The sequence below is a fragment of the Cebus imitator genome, unplaced genomic scaffold (assembly GCF_001604975.1).
Source record: "Cebus imitator isolate Cc_AM_T3 unplaced genomic scaffold, Cebus_imitator-1.0 Scaffold217, whole genome shotgun sequence".
NCBI lineage: Eukaryota > Metazoa > Chordata > Mammalia > Primates > Cebidae > Cebus > Cebus imitator.
Genome location: NW_016107532.1, coordinates 1826870 through 1847004, shown reverse-complemented (window position 1 = coordinate 1847004; position 20135 = coordinate 1826870). Strand labels below are relative to the sequence as shown.

At 34.4% G+C, this 20135-nt stretch overlaps 1 protein-coding gene across 5 annotated transcripts in view; it reads left to right on the top strand.

The window, feature by feature from the left end:
* Positions 1-20135, top strand: part of EFCAB13 (EF-hand calcium binding domain 13) — a 181261-nt gene that overhangs the window by 56257 nt on the left and 104869 nt on the right. For all 5 annotated transcript variants that reach the window (XM_037745972.1, XM_037745973.1, XM_037745971.1 and 2 more), the window contains 8 exons: positions 623-766; positions 4788-4859; positions 6918-7061; positions 7618-7689; positions 10409-10558; positions 14059-14103; positions 17198-17341; positions 19183-19254. In XM_037745972.1, the coding sequence (XP_037601900.1) occupies positions 623-766; positions 4788-4859; positions 6918-7061; positions 7618-7689; positions 10409-10558; positions 14059-14103; positions 17198-17341; positions 19183-19254 (843 nt within the window). The remainder of the gene's footprint in view (positions 1-622; positions 767-4787; positions 4860-6917; positions 7062-7617; positions 7690-10408; positions 10559-14058; positions 14104-17197; positions 17342-19182; positions 19255-20135) is intronic.

Below are 20135 nucleotides of genomic sequence, written 5' to 3'. Positions count from 1 at the left end.
GTATCTGACAGCATTTCTGGAGAAAATCACACAGCTGTGAAGATTATACAGGTTATAAATAAAATCTTGGTTGCTAATGTCTGCTGACCCTTTCTAACTGTCTAATCTTCCTGAGAATCCATTCTCTATATAGCAGATAGTGACTTTTTACAAATTTGTAGTAAGATAATTCTCTCCCTCGTTTAAAATGCTCCAATGATTTCAAATTGAAATAGTCTGTCTTTTTGTTTTCTACTGTGCTAGACTGAAGAGGAAGTAGGAGACAGAGGAAAATTTTAGGGGGAGATATAGAACAAGCTACTTAATTGTTTTATCAATTGAAAATGTTTCTGAATTCACACTTTAAAAAATCTAAATTCAATCACAATTATTATTTATAACGATTATTCAGTGTTGAGGTCACTGTAAGTTCTTAAAATATTTCAGGATCCTTAAAAATACATTATATTTGAGGTTAAATATTTTATTATATTTTGATATTTGAAAGTTGGCAATTCATTTATGCTATATTTATTATTCTTTTAAACCAGAAAAACCTTAATTTTTGACTTCCAAATGACAGTTTACTGTATTAACTTCTTGGATAAGCATTTGTAAAACTTGTGTTTTATCTACCCTTTAGTATTGCCTGATGCTATTGAAGCCCTCGACAATCTCAGAAAGGAGACGATGAGTGTTTCTGACCTGTGGAATACTCTGTCTAGTTTGAATACTCATTTAAAAAAGGATGAATTCCTAGAGGCATTGAAAATAGTGACAGTTGATGGTAAGTGTTACAAATACTGAAATTAAAAAGTATACAAAGATATTACTCTATTTCCTGTCAACTCTTACTTGGAGTGTTGCAATATGATTGAAATGCCAATATATGCATTTAGGAAATACTGAATAAAGAAAGTTCAGATTGTTTGGCTATTCAATATAAAACTTAAAAAAATATTATTATATAATTTATTATTACTCTAAATTGATCAAATATGCATTGAGTACCTTCAAGTTGCATGGTATGTTACCAGAAAATGGTGTATCCCAATGAACCCAGAGGGCAGGATTAGGAAATGTTAAGAGATCTATTCAAATTTCATAATAACAGTACTTGGAATATTCATACTGTTTTGTTGAAATAGGCTTTTATTTAATTTGGTAGAAAAACACACCTGCTAATAGCTACCACCTCTACTTAGCAAGTTAAAAAAAGTAAACAAAATAAAAACAAAGTTCAAAAAAGTATTGTATAACAAAGACTATAGACTAAAAAATTTAAAGTAAATCTCCATTATTTACTGTTGATATTCTACATGCAAGAAAGAGAGTACACAGGCTGCAGGTAGACATTCTACTCTTTCATATTCTTAGTGCCTAGAAGTTTAAAAAAGGGCCAAGTACTTTAATATTCTTTTATGTGGAATGTTTATACAGAACTAGCTTAGTAACATGAGCGCATTGTCAGGGGTCTTTGTCAAAGAACTGTCTTTTTCTTTGACAAAGATCCCTGACAGTGTGCTCATGTTTATTATCCTTTTCATCCATGAAGCTTCTATTTAGGTGAGGCTAGCAAAATTGGACTTTTTTTATATTGATTATTTTGTTTATTGGGAGATTTGAGGTGAAAAGCATTGATGAAAAAAAGAAGGCTAGTTTGTTTTCTTCCTTTCTTCCTTTCTTCCTTTCTTTCCTTTCTTTCCTTTCTTTCCTTTCTTTCTTTCTTTCGACGGAGCCTTGCTCTTGTTGCCCAGGCTGGAGTGCAGTGGCGCAGTATCTGCTCACCACAACCTCCGCCTCCCAGGTTCAAGCCATTCCCGAGTAGCTGCCTCAGGCTCCTGAGTAGCTGGGATTACAGACATGTGCCACCATGCCTAGCTAATTTTGTATTTTTAGCAGAGATGGGGTTACTCCATGTTGGTCAGGCTGGTCTCGAACTCCCAACCTCAGGTGATCTGCCCGCCTTGGCCTCCCAAAGTGCTGTGCTGGGGTTACAGGCATGAGCCACCACCCCTGGCCAAGAAGGCTAATTTCTACTCAGTAATATAGATTTTCTTCCCTTTTTCTCTGTGGCAGTGCTTCAGGGTCTTTTGTTAAAGTTAATGGAATTTATAGGCAACATGTACCACACAGAAAGTAATAGATAGCTTTTATTTGAACCAGACCAATGAAGTATTATTTTTTGAGATATGAAAATAACTAGAAAAGTATTTATTATGTTAGTAAAAACTCATATATTGTGTTTATTATTCTTTTTTTGTGGGGGGTGGGATAAAGTCTTGCTTTGTGACCCAGGCTGGAGTGCAGTGGCCCAATCTCAACTCACTGCCACCTCTGCCTCCCGAGTTCAAGCAATTCTGCTGCCTCAGCCTCCAAGTAGCTGGGACTACAGGCGCACAGCACTATGGCTGGCTAATTTTTGGTAGAGATGGAGTTTTGCCGTGTTGCCCAGGCTGGTCTCAAGCTCCTGAGCTCAGGTGATCTACCAGCCTTGGCCTCCCAAAGTGCTGGGATTACAGGGGTGAGCTATGGTGCCAGGCCTGTGTTTATTATTCTGTACTTATGAAGCAAAAGACAGTATATAAAATGCAGATTATTTTATCATTTAAATCTAAATATATACATGATATTGAAAACTATATCTGTACCCCATTCATCATATCTTTTCTTCTTTTAACATTGTGACCATAGTACAAAGGTATTTAGTTCTCATTTTAATGCAGTGGTTTGCAAAATTTTGAGATTTGTTATTTTTGTTTATATTTGACATTGTTAAAGCAGAACCCTTTTTTATCCAATTAAATCTTATACAGTATCCTAATATATAAAATATTAAAGTTGAGCTTCTCTGACCAGAGTGGGAGAAATGACCAAGTGAGCTGCTGAAACAACTCCACAAGACCTTAGAAATATAAGAAAGAACTTAAAATTACTGATGTAGGATATTCTTTTGACCAGGTTATGTTAAAAAGAAAAAACAAAACAAAACTAAAAAACAACAGATCCAGATTCTCTCTAGCAAAATTGAAGAGTGAGTTCTTGGTTATTGATGGTATTTCATATTGACTCCTTAATATATTTAAAATTAAAAATAATTTTGTGATGATTACAAAAAAGCATTGAAAAATAGAAAGGGTAATTTATCATTCAGCAAATTCAGAAATGCTATCCAAATATCTAATTATATAGTTTATGAGCTCTCTTGTTTCTTCTGAAAGACCAGAGTGAGGAAAGTTGGTGTTGAGCAAAATTATGTAAGATGGTATGGAAAATGGTCAAGTTGAATGTGAGACACTGAATCTATAGGCTAAGAATTAGATGGAGGAAATTATTAATAGGTATTGTTAGGCATTTAAGGCCTGGCACATTCTTTTGGCTGCTGGTGGTTTCTCCAGCTTTATTTGTTTCAGATTTTTAATTTTAAACTGATGTTCTCTGTTTCTCCTGACTCTGATATCTGATGCGGTTGAAATTAGCTTAATAACTGTTTTTTTTTCTGCTTGGCAGCAAGACTCTGAACTTAACCTTCATGATTTTTTATGCAATATGCATTCAAGCCAGATCTGAATCTTTGTTTGTTGACCTCAGATGGCTCCCTGCTTCCTTTCTTTCCTTTCCCTCCCTCTCTTCTTTCCTTCTCCTCCCTCCCTCCTTCCCTCCCTCCCAGAATTTTCGGTAGCTGTGATTTAGTTCTACTTGATGATACGTACCAAGAACTAGATTCGGAGGGGACTCCATTTAGGTGACTGAGTTACAATACCCATTGCCTACTTTAAGCTGATCTTTAAGCTACTATAAATTGAAGACGCTTAATTGAGAAGGTCTTTATGTAACATGGCCTTAGAATATTTGATTATGTAACCTTGCTGATTAATGTGAGGCTAGTGGAAGGCCATCCTGAGTGGTATATAGGTATAAAAGAAGCATGGGAAATGGAATGCACAAACACTTTCTATACTTCTCTACCGTTTTTTCCCATCAGAGAGAGAACACAGAATCAGGGGCAGAGCCTTTACAGTTAGTGATTTATAGGACTCTACTAAATGACAGAAGCAGCAGAAATGCCGCAATAAAGACATGTGTTTTTACCGTAGAGAATAGTTCCTAAAAGTTCAAGTGTTAATTTAAAGCCAAGGTAGAGAGAAGGTGAGACATCATTAATTGTAGCTATATACTTAAGCCCTGTTCAGCCTTTTATCTGCTAGTGACACATTTTGCTTGTTGTACATTGTTCTACTTTATGATAATAAACTATAATGTTTCTAAATCCTAAGCTTCCTTATTCCTATCTGGGAAAAACAAAGCTGCTTCTATTTCCTGTGCTTGTCACTTTAACTTTTTAATCTAGTACTTGTGTATTGTGTAAGAAATGGGTGAAAACACACATCAGAAATTACAGTCATAGGCCTATCAGGCACTGAAAGAAGTCTTTAAAGTTTTCTAGGGTAGAATTTTTATCTTTAAACAATTGACAGACAAAACTAAGACTGAGGTATGTCTCTTAATTTTGTCTAGGAATATATCTTGGTTTTGGGATATCCATTTAAGCCAGATCTGAATCTTATCCATATTTTGGGAATATGGATTGCATTGTTTCCATTGATTGATTGAGAACTCAGCCTGACTTCTATAGTCTTAATATTTATTAATTTCATAAAATTAATCCTTTGGTTACTAAAAATATGAAAAGGAAATATGATTCTTATGAGTACATCAAATGGTTTACATTTTTATAGGTTGCTTTACTGGATATGACTTTTGCTTAATGAGGTTGGTCTGTTAAATGTTTTTTTTTTTCCTCACAGAAGGTGATAAAGTACAATTTGAAGAATTTGCAAAAGTAGTAAAGAATATGCGTGATGCCTCCAGGTTAAAGGGTAAGTACTGAATTATTTATAATGGTTAGATTTACTTTCATTGAAAGGACTTGTTTTTGTTTTTTAATGTTGTGTGTTCAGCCAATTTCTGGTTAACATGTTGGGACTGATATGTTTACATGCAGACAAAATTTGGTTTTGATTAAAAGTTGGCTGGCATATAGGAACTTGGTTTTGATTAAAAGCTGGCTGACAATAAGGATGAGCCTAGCCTCAGAGCACGTTGACCTCTTAACTTCAAAAGGCCTTTATTTCTTTTCCAAAGTCATCTACACCAGTGGCTATCCTTAATCCTTATCATTACCTAGAATTGTCTATTCCACCTTTAAAATCTTAAACTACAATCTCAGACACTGACCATATTCCCTTAAAATTACACGTGTAGATATTGAAAGAAGGCATAGAACTTTATTCATACATGCCTATTCTTTTGGCTCCTTCAAGTTCTTCAAATAGTCTAGAGACAGTATACCAGTTTTATCAGTTAGTAATGAAGGATACATTCTGAAAGCCAAGCTCCTATATGCTTGGCTTTCAGAATGTATCCTTGATTTCTTCCCTTTCCCTCCCTCTCCTTCCCTCCCTCCCTCCCTTCCTCCTTCTCTCTCCCAGAATTTTCAGTAGCTGTGATTTAGTTTTATTTGATTATACGTACCAAGAACTAGATTCGGAGGGGACTCCATTTAGGTGACTGAGTTACAATACCCATTGCCTACTTTAAGCTGATCTTTAAGCTACTATAAATTGAAGACAGTTAATTGAGAAGGTCTTTATGTAACATGGTCTTAGAATATTTGATTATATAACCTTGCTGATTGATGTGAGGCTAGGCTCATCCTTATTGTCATTGGATGAAAATGGGATGAGAGATAGAAGGAGGATTATGATCAAAGTGCCAAAATCTTCAGAGAATGTGAAGGAGTGATTAGACAGTAAATCAATAATGTTGTCAGGAGAGTGGCACAGTTGAATAACAGGCCTGAGCCTCAAGGGAGAAGATAAGGTTTAATTGAAGGTGAAACTAAAATGGCCTGACAGCAGCAGCAGCAGAAGGATAGGAAAATGCTATTCTGCTTCCTGGTCCTACAGTCTGTGGAGCATGGGAAGATGAGCAGACTCCACTCAAGGTGGTTGTGCAAAAAAACTGTTTTTAAAGGAAATCAAGTGCTAAGGCAAAAAAGCAGAGCTGGTACAGTTTTTTTTGGGTGTCAGCAATTTCAGATTGCCATCTGTAGTTGCCTCCTAGTGATGCTAGGGAAACAGGAAGGTGAGGTAGGATATAAAGCTTAAACTGTGATTACTGTTTGCAGCTAGTTTCTGTTGGCTTTAATAATAATAGCAGTAAAATTAATTTTACTCTATAATTATGAAATGTATTGAGGCATTATTATATGCTGCTGTCTTAAGTACTTTTTGTACATTATTATATTTACTCTTCACATCAACCTTGTGAGGTAGATATTAGTATTATCCCATTTTAGATGAAAGAGAGGTTAAGTAGTAATAATTTGCTCACAGTTACATAGTTCCAGGTTACAAGTCCTGGAGCTAGAATTTGAATGTGGGTCTGACTTAACCAGGGCTGTAAATGAAGCAACATTTTAGATGCTAGGGTACAGTTGAGTCCTGGTGGAATTGAAAAGGATAACTTAATGAGCCCTTGTAAATCTTGTCCCATATTTTACATTTTTCATGATTCTGAAAGTTATTTTGCCTATATCTTGACGAGTTAATTTTGTTTGCTTCCATTAGAGGTCCATAGCAAAATACTTTGTATAATTGCAGTAAAAAAATCCACTATATGAGTGATTTTGGTTGTGCAAATTTTATAAAAGCACCAGATAAATATCAAAGATCAAGAGAACCCTTTGCACATTGTGCTGCTGGTCATAGAATTCTATGAGGGCTGAATTTCTCTTGAGATTTCTTATTCCTCAGTTCAGGATGTAATAATAAACTATGGATTTCCACTAACAAATGTCTTGAGTGATGGCTGCTGCTTTTGTTTTTTTAACAAGAGGTTAGTTTAATTATTAAATAACTTTTTTCTACTTGTAGAGTTACAAGAAGTTGTCTTAGCTGCTGATTTGCTTGAAGGTGACATGATAACTGGGAAGAACTTGGAAGACTTTCTAAGAAATATTGGTATTAAGTCACCTAAAGAAGAGGCAGAGAAAATTCTTCAATCAGATTTTGTTTCTGGTAAGCATTTTAAATATTACTCTCAGAGTTTTTTTTTTTTTTGTATGAATACCTATAAAGAAGATGTGCGAGGTCTATAGATATTTGCTTATATTACTATAAATGTAATCTTTGAAACGGAGCCTGTCCTCTTAATTTCCTCTTTCACAGTTATGAGAATACTTTTATACAAGCAGGTCTAGATTTAGTGGAAGTGGGCTTGTTAGAATCCTCTCTCCTCATTGCTATCTTGATTTAGTGAATAAAGAACATCTTAAGAATTCAAGTTCTGTGAATAGAAATCCTAGTTTTGCTACCTTGATCAAATTACTCCTCAAAGTTACTGGGGCTTTCTTTGTACTTCAGTTCCCATTGTAGGTAGAATCAGTTCCCATTGTAGGTATACTTAAAACACTGTAGGGTTATTGCAATGCTTAATGGATGGAAATGAATCTAAAATTACCTTGTAAATAAAATGTTCAAGAAATATGTAAGTTATATGCTGATTTTGATGCTAGGCTTTGAGTATTACTTTGTCCAGGGGTTCTCATTTGTCATCTCTCTCTTTTTGTTGCAGAAGATAACATGGTGAACATTAAAGACTGTATGAAGGCTTTGAGGGACACCCAGAAATTTTCCAATTATATTGGTAAGAGCTTTAAGGTAAAACTGTTAGAAGGCAACAATACAGAACTTATTCAAAGTTCATCTAGTAAAGCACTAAATTTGGTGTTTAAATCTTCTTTATAGTATCTGTGCCAAATGTTTGTTTCATATGTACTTGAACACTTCCAGTTATGGGGAACTTCCTGCATTTTATTTTTAAATTTAAGAATTGTACATTTGTGATTGGAGATTGGAGAAAATGACAAGGTTATGATCTTTTCCAATAGTTAAAATAAGACACCTTTATTATATATGAATGAATAGTTCTTTTTAATGTTGTAAAAAATTTAAATGACCAAGAATGTAGTATAAAGTGCAATTCTTGTAACGTCACCCTCCAGAAATATCCCTATTAAGGTTTGGTAGGTATCCTTTTAGACTTTCTTCTTTATATCCATTCATGATATTGCACAACTTGTGTGCAATATATGACAGTATATCTTGGATATAATTCTGTTCCATTGTATTATATAAACCTACCTCATTTTTTAAAAAAGACTGCCTAATATTCTACTAGAGGAATGTACTATAATTTTGTCTATAAAACTTTTAATAAACATTTAGGCTATTGCCATTTTTTACTATTAACAAACATGTGGTGAGTATCGTTGTACATATATCATTGTGCACATTGCACACAATTTTTCTGTAGGACAAATTCCTCAGCAGTGGACTTGCTGGGCCAAAGTATTTTTAGATGCAAACTTTTAACAAGCTACTGCCTAATTACCCTCCTAAAAATTTGTAGAAATTCACATTTTTACTAACAGTGGTTATTATTTATTAAAAATTTTGATAGGAGCATTAATACTTTGTCTTACCCATTTCAGGTTTTTTCTAGTTTATTATTGATTTTTTGACTTTGTTTTTGGTGGATTGCTTTTTACCATCTTTTGTCTTATTTTGTCATTTTGGTAATTTGATTCTCATAGGAAATTTTAAATTTTATTGAGGTTTAAAATTACTTAGAATATTAGGACAGTTCTATGCATTTATAATTATTTCGATTTTTTTGTATATATGGTTATTTTCTCATTCTTAAATATACATATATATGTATATAAACAGAATATATATATTATATAATTATATATAATATATTATATAATAAATTATATAATAAATTATATAATAAATTATATAATATATTATATATTATATATATTAAATATAATATATTATATATTATATATATTAAAACATATATTTTATATATGTTTCTTCTTTGTTTGCTACTGAATGTTCTATTATCTCTTTTTAAAGTACTAGCTCTTGGGTTTGTCTTTAGTGTTTCTGTTTATATTTTAAAAATTAATTTCTGGTTTTATCTTTAGTAAGTTATTTATATTGTTCTCTTATGCTCATTTAATACCTTTTCTAATTTCTTATTTAAATTATTTATTTTCTTTTTTTTTTTCTTGCTGAGTAATCAATATGTTTAAGGTGGTCAATTTTCATTTTAGTGAAACTTTGATTTATTTGACAGTCTCTGACTTGTTAGGCTATTATTATTGTTATTTTATAAACATTTCCAGTTGCATTTTGATTTTCTCCTTGATGTGAGAGTTACTTAGGAGGAAACTTTAAATTTCAAAGCAATTTAAATGTCATTATTGCCTTAAGTTTGTTGTTTATATCTAGTTGTATTTTATTGTGGTCAGAGAATGAGGTCTATAATAGAGGGTTTGATAGTTCTCTAGTTCATTAGAGACAGAATTCCCTCAATCTTTGTATTTACTATTTAAAAATCAAAATCAAATTAGTTGGTTGCAGGGATAGGATAGGTAAGGTAAATTCACTCATTTCACTCTTTGTCTTGGAAGTCCATATGACTTTTTCAAGTAACTCATTCCATAATTTTGGACAGCTACAGAACTAGAAAATTATTTCACATATTTGGTGGAAATCCATTCCTGGAACCATATTTAACATTTGGACTCTTCCTGCCATTAATAGCTCTCCAGAAATGTCAAGATAACTCACATATTCTCATTCTTTCCTGCTAAATTCATCTTCTCTCTAGACTCAAATATACTTTCAACTCTTCTTCATGACCTGTTTTTGAAACTTCTTACCAGTGACTAATGACTATATCATATAACAACATCCTGAGAGATGACTTTTTAGAAATATACTTTGGAAATGTGAACTTCTAAAGTTTTTTTAAATCAAGGGAGGTCAGCCATGGTTTTCCTAGTTTAAATATTTGTTACTGCGCTAAACATAAGAGACTATGACGATTCTCTAAAATGTGTGAAGTTAGCAAGGGATGCAGGGAAAGAAAGAGAAAAATTGGCATTTAGGAAGAGTTGTGAGGAATGAAGAGGACTTTACTGAAATGTTGAGCTTATTGAGACAGTAACCAGAGAAACTTTAGTATACTTTTGCCTGTAGCAGAATAGCTCACCCCAAACCCAGACATTTAACAAATTAATTTTAAGAATAAAGAAAAGGGTTATTTTAAACTATTAGAGTTCCAAATAGAAAGCTATTGGAGTGGAGAAAACTACTGAAATAGGGTTATAGAAAATTATCACAGTAGAGAATGGACCACTCTGCACATTTAAATGGGCACATGGGGCTGGTGACTGCCTTATTGGACATTGTAGATCTCAAAGAGGCCATCAGTTTTGTTGTTATGCTCAAAAGATTTAGATCCATGTCCTGAATTACATGTTATTATGTATATTCTCTATTTGTAGCATTGAATGAGACTATCAATACATTGGACTCCATGAAAGAAAATTGTCAGTTTGACAAAGACAAAAATCCAGATGTACTTGAAAACACTGATAGGCTTTCTTTTACTGATGACATTCTTCAGGAAATAATGGGTGACTCCTTTGTTGATGGTGAGTTGATTTGGCAGATAACCAGCAGCTTGTATAAAAAATTTTCTCTGAATTTTATTTAGGTTTTTTTTTTTTTAATTTAGGAAGGTCAGCCATGGGGTTCCTAGTCCAAATGTTTTATATTACTGATCTTCTAAATTTTTATCCAAGGATTTCAAACTATTTTACCAAGTGCTAATTAAGTCTTAATACTTGGCCCCTAAATCACACCATTAACTTGTTGGACACTTTACTGTAGAACATATTTAGGTCTACACGTTATATGTGCCCACAGAGATTTAGTCATTACAGTATCAAGTTCCTTGGTGATCTGATGACCTGGATTGTAAAATTGGTCTCAGAGTATTTATATATTTTGTTGCATAGCTTTGAAGAATAATTTTATTTCAAAGTTAATCCTTCTCCTTTTATGTGTTTTAGAGAGGTCTTAATGGTTTTGTAACTTTCTGTTTTTGGGTGAAAGACCCTTTGAGAAGTACAGGTATTGTTGAAAAATTAAAATATGTTTATTTCTATAGCCAATTGTAAGTGTTGAGTTGGTTTTTACTTTATTTACAAAGAATTTACCTGATCCATCTATATACCCTCAACTTGGATGTACTGAGGTGGATTTTACCCCATATTTAGAAAGCCATTTCCTGGCCATACTGCCCAGAGTAATTTATAGATTCAATGCTATCCCCATCAAGCTACCATTGACTTTCTTCACAGAATTAGAAAAAAACTACTTTAGATTTCATATGGAACCAAAAAAGAGTCCGCATAGCCAAGACAATCCTAAGCAAAAAGAACAAAGCTGGAGGCATCACACTATCTGACTTCAAACGATACTACAAGGCTACAGTAACCAAAACAGCATGGTACTGGTACCAAAACAGATATATAGACCAATGGAATAGAACAGATACCTCAGAATAACACCACACATCTACAACCATCTGATCTTTGATAAACCTGACAAAAACAAGCAATGGGGAAAGGATTCCCTATTTAATGAATGGTGTTGGGAAAACTGGCTAGCCATATGCAGAAAACTGAAACTGGACCCTTTCCTTACAATTTATACAACAATTAACTCAACATAGATTAAAGGCTTAAATATGAGACCTAAAACCATAAAAACCCTAGAATAAAACCTAGGCAATACCATTCAGGACATAGGCGTGGGCAAAGACTTCATGACTAAAACACCAAAAGCAATGGCAACAAAAGCCAAAATTGACAACTGGGATCTAATTAAAGAGCTTCTGCAAAGCAAAATATCATCAGAGTGAACAGGCAACCTGCGGAAAGGGAAAAAATTTTCGCAATCTATTCATCTGACAAAAGCCTAATATCCAGAATCTACAAGGAACTTAAACAAATTTACAAGAAAAAAACAACCCCATCAAAAAGTAGGCAAAGGATATGAACAGACATTTCTCAAAGGAAGACATTTATGTAACCAGCAAACTTATGAAAAAGAGCTCATCATCACTGGTCATTAGAGAAATGCAAATCAAAACCACAATGAAATACTATCTTACACCAGTTGGAATGGTGATCATTAAAAAGTCAGGAAACAACAGATGCTGGAGAGGGTGTGGAGAAATAGGAACACTTTTATACTGTTGGTGGGAGTGTAAATTAGTTCAATCACTGTGGAAGACACTGTGGCTATTCCTCAAGGATCTAGAACCAGAAATATCATTTGACCCAGCAATCCCATTACTGAGTATATACTCAAAGGGTTATAAATCATTCTGCTTTAAAGACACATGCACATGTATGTTTACTGCAGCACTATTTACAGTAGCGAAGACTTGGAACCAACCCAGATGCCCATCAATGATAGAATAGATGAAGAAAACGTGGCATATATACCATGAAATACTATGCAGCCATAAAAAGGATGAGTTCATGTCCTCTGCCAGGACATCGATGAAGCTAGAAACCATCATTCTCAGCAAACTAACACAGGAAGAGAAAACCAAACAGTACATGTTCTCACTCATAAGTGGGAGTTGAACAATGAGAACACATGGACACAGGGAGGAAAACATCATACACCGAGGCCTGTGGGAGAGTAGGAGGCTAGGGTAGCATTAGGTAGCATTAGGTAGCATTAGGAGAAATACCTAATGCATATGATGTGTTGATGGGTGCAGCAAACTACCATGCCTGTGTATACCTATGTAACAAAGCTGCACATTCTGCACATGTATCTCAGAACTTAAAATATAATAATAAAAAAAGTAATTTCCTGCCTTTAAATTTAGCTTCATCTAAAAAATGTAATCAGGCTGGGGGCAGTGGCTCACACCTATAATCCTAGCACTTAGGGAGGTCAAGGCAGGCAGATCACCTGAGGTCAGGAGTTTGAGAACAGTCTGGCCAATGTGGCGAAATCCCATCTCTACTAAAAAAAATACAAAAATTAGCCTGGCATGGTGGTGCATGCCTGTAGTCGTAGCTACTTGGGAGGCTGAGGCACAAGAATACTTGAATCTGGGAGGTAGAAGTCATAGTGAGCCGAGATGATGCCACTGCACTCCAGCCTGGGTGAGAGAGCAAGACTCTGCCTCAAAATAAATAAATAAATAAAAAGTATGATCAAATCCCTCATTGCCCCCCACCTCACACCAGGGAATATTTGGCAATATCTAGAGACAATGTTGGTTATCACAACTGATGGGAGAGTACTACTGGCATCTAGTGAATAGAGGTAAGGGTTGCTGCTAAACATCCTACAATTTACAGATAATACCCTTGCCCCCAAATAATTATCTGGCCAAAAATATTAATAGTGTCTAGGTTCAGAGATCTTGTTTTAGAGTTATATAAAATTGCCCAAACCTACTATTTTAAGAGTACTTTTTATAGGTTAGTTGTTTTGTTCATCCTGCTTAAAACAAAAACACAAAGCAAATATAATTTATGTATATTTTAATCTCTGTTTGTTTCAAGGTAATACCTGGGCTGAGTTATTCTAAACTGTTCTTTAAGTACAGTAGGGTCCATCTATGCAAATGAACAGATTTTATTTCTGTTGTTTGTTCCTCAGATCTCTATACCAATTTGCATCTCGGTAGGAAGTGTGTGGGGTGAATGGGTATAACTGTAACTTGTCCTTAGGAAAAATTCTAGGATTAGGTAATAGATAGGTAGGTAAGAGATCAAAAAGGACAGTGTAGACCAATAATTAAGCATTTTATTGAACAGATAGGCTGGGGATTAACTTGTCCCTTTAGGGAGAAAGGAAGCATTTGTGACATTAGAAACTGCCACATTTAAGGAGTTAGTGGAAGATAACCATGAGAGAGCCTAAGAAGTAAGCAAAGAATGAGGAGAGAATGGATATTTTGGGAGCCAGAGAACAATTTTTGAGAAGAGAATGGTCATTGATGATAAATGTTAGTGGGAAAAGAAGTATTCAGTCTGTCCATTGGTTTTCTTTTAAACCTGGGTAAGATCAGGATGCCATTCCTCATTGTATAATCTCTCTCTCTGTAAATTTGCAGGTTTTAGGAAAGAGGCTTCAGATCTAAAATTACCAACGGTAAATGGTGAGTAAGAACTTTGTATATGAGAAAGATTTCAATAATAAGAGATATTTTTTTAGAATAATTGCCAAGTACCAATGTATTTCTACTTTTTCCTGCCTACTTCACCCTGATTACTATTTTTCCACAATAGAAATCTGATCATGTTACCTCCCCCTATTTATAACTCTTTAAACATTTCCTGTTGTTATTAGGATAAAGATTAAAATCCTCCATGCCCTATCTCTCTAGCATTATTTTGTACCATTATCCTTGCTTTGTGTACTCCAACTAAATTGACTTAAGTTCCTTACTCTCCTTTCCGCTCACCACAAGACTTTTGCATATTCTATTCCCTGGAATATTCTTCCCTGATCCTCTTCGCCTACTGTTGTAATCCATTTTGTGTTGCTATAACAGAATACCACAGACTGGATGATTTGCTTAAAAAAAAAGAAAAATATATTTATTTCTTATATTTCTAGAAGCTGGGAAATCCAAGGTCAAGAGGCCCACATCTAGTGAGGGCTCTCTTGCTGTGTCATCCCATGGTAGAAGGCAGAAGGGCAAGAAAGTTTGAGAGAGCAACAGAGCAAGAGGAGACTGAACTTACTTTTATAACAAGCCCACTCTTGCAATAACTGAATCACTGACATTAATTCATTCATGAGGGCAGAACCTTTGTGACTTAACCTCCTCTTATTAGGCCCCACTTGTCTACACTGTTGAATTGGGGATTAAGTTTCCAGCACATAAACTTTGGGGAACACAATCAAACCATAGCATTACACCCCTGGCTCTCAAAATTGATGCCCTTTTTACATGCAAAATACATTCATTCCATCTGAATAGCCCCAAAAGTCTTAACTTGTTCCTGCATCACTCAAAGGTCCAGATTCCAGAGTCTCATCTTAATCAGATGGGTAAGACTCAAGGCGTAATTTATCTTGAGGCAAATTCTCCTCCAGTAGTAAGCCTGTGAAATTAGCAAGGTACATGCTTCTAAAACACATAGGCATAGGATAGACATATCCATTCCAAGAGGGTGAAATAAGTGAAAAGAAAGGGATAATTGGTCCCAAGTAAGCCTGAAGCCAAAAAGGGAAAACAACATTAAGTCCTAAAGCTGGAAAATAATCTCTTTTGACTCTATGAGTCAATTATAGAAAAGCCTATTATCAGTGGCTACTATAGGTCACTTTTTTTTGTTTCCTTTGTTATATGCTCCTATTAAACTGTGTCCATTTCATAGCACTTAATTCATATTATAAATATCTGTTCATGTTTTTGATTATTTGATTAATATCTCTTCCTCCCACTTACCTTTACCTGGTATCATTGGGTCAAGAACTGTGTCTCCACTTTGCTTACCATTGTATCTCCAGGACTTAGCACAGTCCTGGCTTTTATTAGACTCTTAAAGATAACTAATACTAGCATCTGATACTTATGTAATATTTACTATGCTACGTATTGTTCCAAATCTTTTGTTATTAACTCATAATCGTAAATAATTATTGAATGAATAACTGAATAGATCTGTCTTCTTATCTCTTCAGCCTCACCTTTTATTACTTCTGCATTTGTATTTATCCTGTAGCCACACTACTTAGCACAACTTAAATTGGCACTATTTGCTTTTTTATTTACATGTACTGTTTCCTTTGGATGCATTCCCTGACAGACAAACTAACATTACCCCCCCCAAAACTCAGCTCAAATGTCATTTCTCATGCCATAAGACTGCCTTCTCAGTATTCATCACTTATTAAATCTAGGTTAGGTGAATTGTCGCACTGCTTCCATAATTTTGTATGTGTATTTTTCTCGTATCACTTACTATATAATATATTATAATTTTGTGTATAGATATGACAGGTTTATTCTCTCTCATCAAGGAACTTACAAACTCTTTCACAAGAGAGACTGAATTTTTTTATTGTTGATCTTAGGAGCTGTAAAGTAATTGTTAATAGAATGAATATAGGTCTAAGATGATATTATGGTGTTCTTTCCAAGTGACCTCCATGAAGGTTTAGATCTCCTGGTGTAATGCAACAATTTTCAGAATATGGAAACATAGACAACTTCATTTGGGGGTTGAGGGAAAAATGGATTGAGAAATGGTATGAATGAAAAATTAGGCTGGGTGTGGTGGCTTACACCTGTAATCCCAGCACTTTGGGAGGCCGAGGCAGGAGGATCACTTGAGCTCAGAAGTTCGAGACCAGCCTGGCCAACATGGCAAATCCTTGTCTCCACTAAATATTAAAAAAAAATTACCTGGGCATGGTGGTATGCACCTGTAATCCCAGCTACTCAGGAAGCTAAGGCAGGAGAATTGCTTGAACCTAGGAAGTGGAGTTTGCAGTGAGCCGAGATCGCACCACTGTACTCCAGCCTGGGTGACAGAATGAGACTCCATCTCTAAATAAATAAATAAATAAATAAATACATACATACCAGATAATGATTATGTTTTATATTTTAAATTGATGTGAGATCGACAGGACTGCCCCATTTGGTTATATGGGTTGTGCTTTGCATATAGGTGCCTGGTTGAGAGAGCACAAGTGGAGGTTGAAATGCAGTTCATACTCCAAGCTTTGAACCTCTGTGCTGGATTGCAGTTGCCTAGTGAAACTGCCCTTTTTTGTAACTGATGCATAGAGAAGAGGTGTCTTTTTCCAATTTACACAAAAGCACAATATGAACTATCCCAGGCCCTGGGCTCAGAAGCTTCAATCTCTAATTTTAGCCTTTATTTACATCATCAGGTGATAGAAATCCTTAGACCTACATGTACAGGGCATAACTATTACTTAAGGGAGGCATACAGCTCATTCAGTTTTTAATGGATGAATGAATGAAGATAAAGTCTTATTATAATATATGTCAATAGCCCATCATATTATTCTCTTAGCCATAAAATTTTTTTGTTTCGAATGCTGCTTGAGGGAAATGGGCCATCAGTTACAAATAGAAAATATTGTGTTTCCTTTGGGGAGATTTTGGTTCAGACAATATTTAATTTGAGGGTTTACCTATAGTAAATTTTGGACAAATTATTTTGAATGTTTTTTACACTACAATATCTTGTGTACATTTATCTTTGTAGAGATTAAAGAAGCTGCTTACATCTTGTCACATGTTGATAATGCCAAGATTGGTATACCTGACTTGGAGCATGCCTTAAAATGTTTGAATGTTAATTTAACTGAGGAGGACTTCAAGGAAGCCCTTAACTGTTGTAACATCAGTGGTGAGCAGTTTTTGGCCTGAGATTCTTTTCATTTTTTTCCTACTTATGAAAAATAGTCTTAGAGAGTAAGATGCTAAAGGGAATCATTTTTCTGTTGGAGGCTTAGGTTGATACAAATTAGAGCCAAACCAGTGTACTAATTTAAATATTCATTGAACTTATCTATCTATTCATACTCATATGGATACTGTATATGCTTATTTAGATAATTACCATTCATTACTTATAAGCATGTGTGGAAAAATACCATAAATTGTATATATAATAAAATAAAGACATGACAACAGCAGCTTATTTTGATATACAATCTTTTTCAGAGTAGGTCTGCTTTAATTTTTTTTTTTACAGTACTTGTTCTGTTTTTATTTTTAACCATATGAAATATCTGAGAGCTCACTACATTTTAAAATAAGTCATTTAGGTTTAGTCATTGATTTCAAGTAGTCCATATTTACCTCGTTTTCTGTCTTTGACTTCATGTAGTATGTACTTGATTGCCTTTCCTATACACATTTACTTTTAGGAAGTCAAATCATTTGGGACTACTTCTAGAAGCCGCTGAGTTCTGTTGGTTTTAGGTGAACATTTATTTTGGGCTTATCTTAACCAATTTGTGTCTTTGGGAATCCTGTGAGTCCTAGGTTTAAGAATATCTCTCCAGAACAGTTTAGTTATTGATTTTCTCAGGTTCCCTAGATTGTTATTCACCTAGATCAATTTTTATTTTTTGACCTTAGTTTTCTAACATCATCAGAGTGGTATAAATTTAGACTTCCCACCTACATGAGATGCATTTTGGGCCTTCAATTTCTCACAAGAGATTTTTTTTCCCACTGTCTCTCAGAATTGGGAAGACTTAGGCCTTCTTGTTTACTTGAGCCAATAAATATAATATTTTAATTTCTTTTTTTAAAACCAAGATTGAAACCCTTTAAGCATTTCAGTTTTATTTGGTATCTAAGTTCCCACTCTTATTTATATGGGCTTGAATCTTTTTTTATGACTCTGTATGAGCATTTAAATCAAGCACCTAGCCATTTCTGGGTCTCATCTCTATCCCCAAGATAGTTTTAGTGTTAGTACTCAGTGCTTAGCATTCTGGATCTCAGTTCCTGGTTAACTTTTTGTTATTTCCTTCATATGACTCAGTCACACATCCATGGAATGTTATATGTTATAGAGCATCTCTAGGGGTTTGTAGTCAGATGGTTTCTGCCCTACCCAGGTCTGCCTTTTTGTTTAAACTCAGAGTCTCCTTAATATAACTATAGCCCTAGATTGTCTACTGTGTCACATTATTGCACCTTACTTCACTTGTGACTGTGTGTGTGTGTGTGTGTGTGTGTGTGTGTGTGTTGTGTGTGTGTACAATATCTACATGTGCATGTATGTGTGTATTCTAATAACATTGTCTCCTCTGGCCTTAGACTGCATCAATTCAAACACAATCCCTAACACTCCCTGACTTTGTGACCTGGACAAGTTATTTAATTTCCATTTACTTTCGTCTTTTAAAAATAGACATGTAAAGAATATCCACATCATAGAATTATCGTGAAAATTATCTGATTTAATATATGTAAAACACCATGCAAGGGTGCCTAGTATATATAAGGAACTCAAAAATGTTAGCTATTGTTTGCTGGTAATATTATTAACTATTCACTGGGTAGTTTATAAAAGTGTTAAAAGTTCTATTGAAATAGTTTCAATCATTTGAGACAGAAAAGTGAGCTAGAGTGAAATTTTAGCTCTTTAGAGTGAAATAAATCCGTCTTTATTTCATGTGCCAATTCAGTATCAGGTTTTTAATGGCAGCATGTTTGACTTTGACCTTCCAGATAATATGGAGGTGGATTTAAAAGATTTCTTAATGAAAATGAAGGAAAGTCCACATTTCCAAAAGTCCAAGGGTAAGTGAATATTTCTTGTTCAAGAGAGTGGCTAGAAAATACATATTAATAAATGACATTTAAAAATCACTATCTGGATTTCAGGTTTTAAATTTTTAGCCTCTCTAGTTTTAAAAAGGATTTCAAGCCACTTATGCTGTATAATATAAGTAATATAATAATATAAAAATAAGTGAAGAAAATTGGGCAAAGATATAATGAGGTGGAAAATAAGGCAAGGTTAAAAAGATTCATATTAAGTGCCTTTACTATTATTGCAAGGTCCTTTCCCAAAGGTAGCTAGATTTTTCTTAATTCAAGAACTTCTGGATCTGTGAATTAAATCATGTGTGGAATTGGATGAGGTGCCATCAGTTTTTGTTGTGTCATTTTAAGTCATGCCTCTGGAGTTTTCAGGTGTACGCAACTGGACTGCCCATCTATATCAGTTATAGAAATCCTAACTTCAGTTAATAAGTCCTTCTAAATCCCTGCAGTATCAATCCATGTATTACCATACTATCGATGTTGCCTAACCACATCATTTTGCCCTTGCTATTTAAAGACTTCTGCTTGGCCTCTGTCCCTGAGGTTCATCTTATTCTTTTTGAAATTAGGGAGGCCATTTCAACACCAACATATTTTCCTAACCCCTAAGTCTGTAAAGAACTCCTACCAAAGAACTCTTCATGGATGCAGACACCCTTATCAATGATGTATTTCTAAATGCTTTGGTGAAGCAAATGTCCTTATCTCACATTTTTTACATTTTAATATCTCCAAAATTGGATGCCTTATAATATTTTTAATCAGATGTAGCTTTTAAAATTGAGAAATAATTTATATACCATTAACTTCACCCTTTTAAAGTGTACCATTCAGTGATTTTTTTTTTTTTTTTT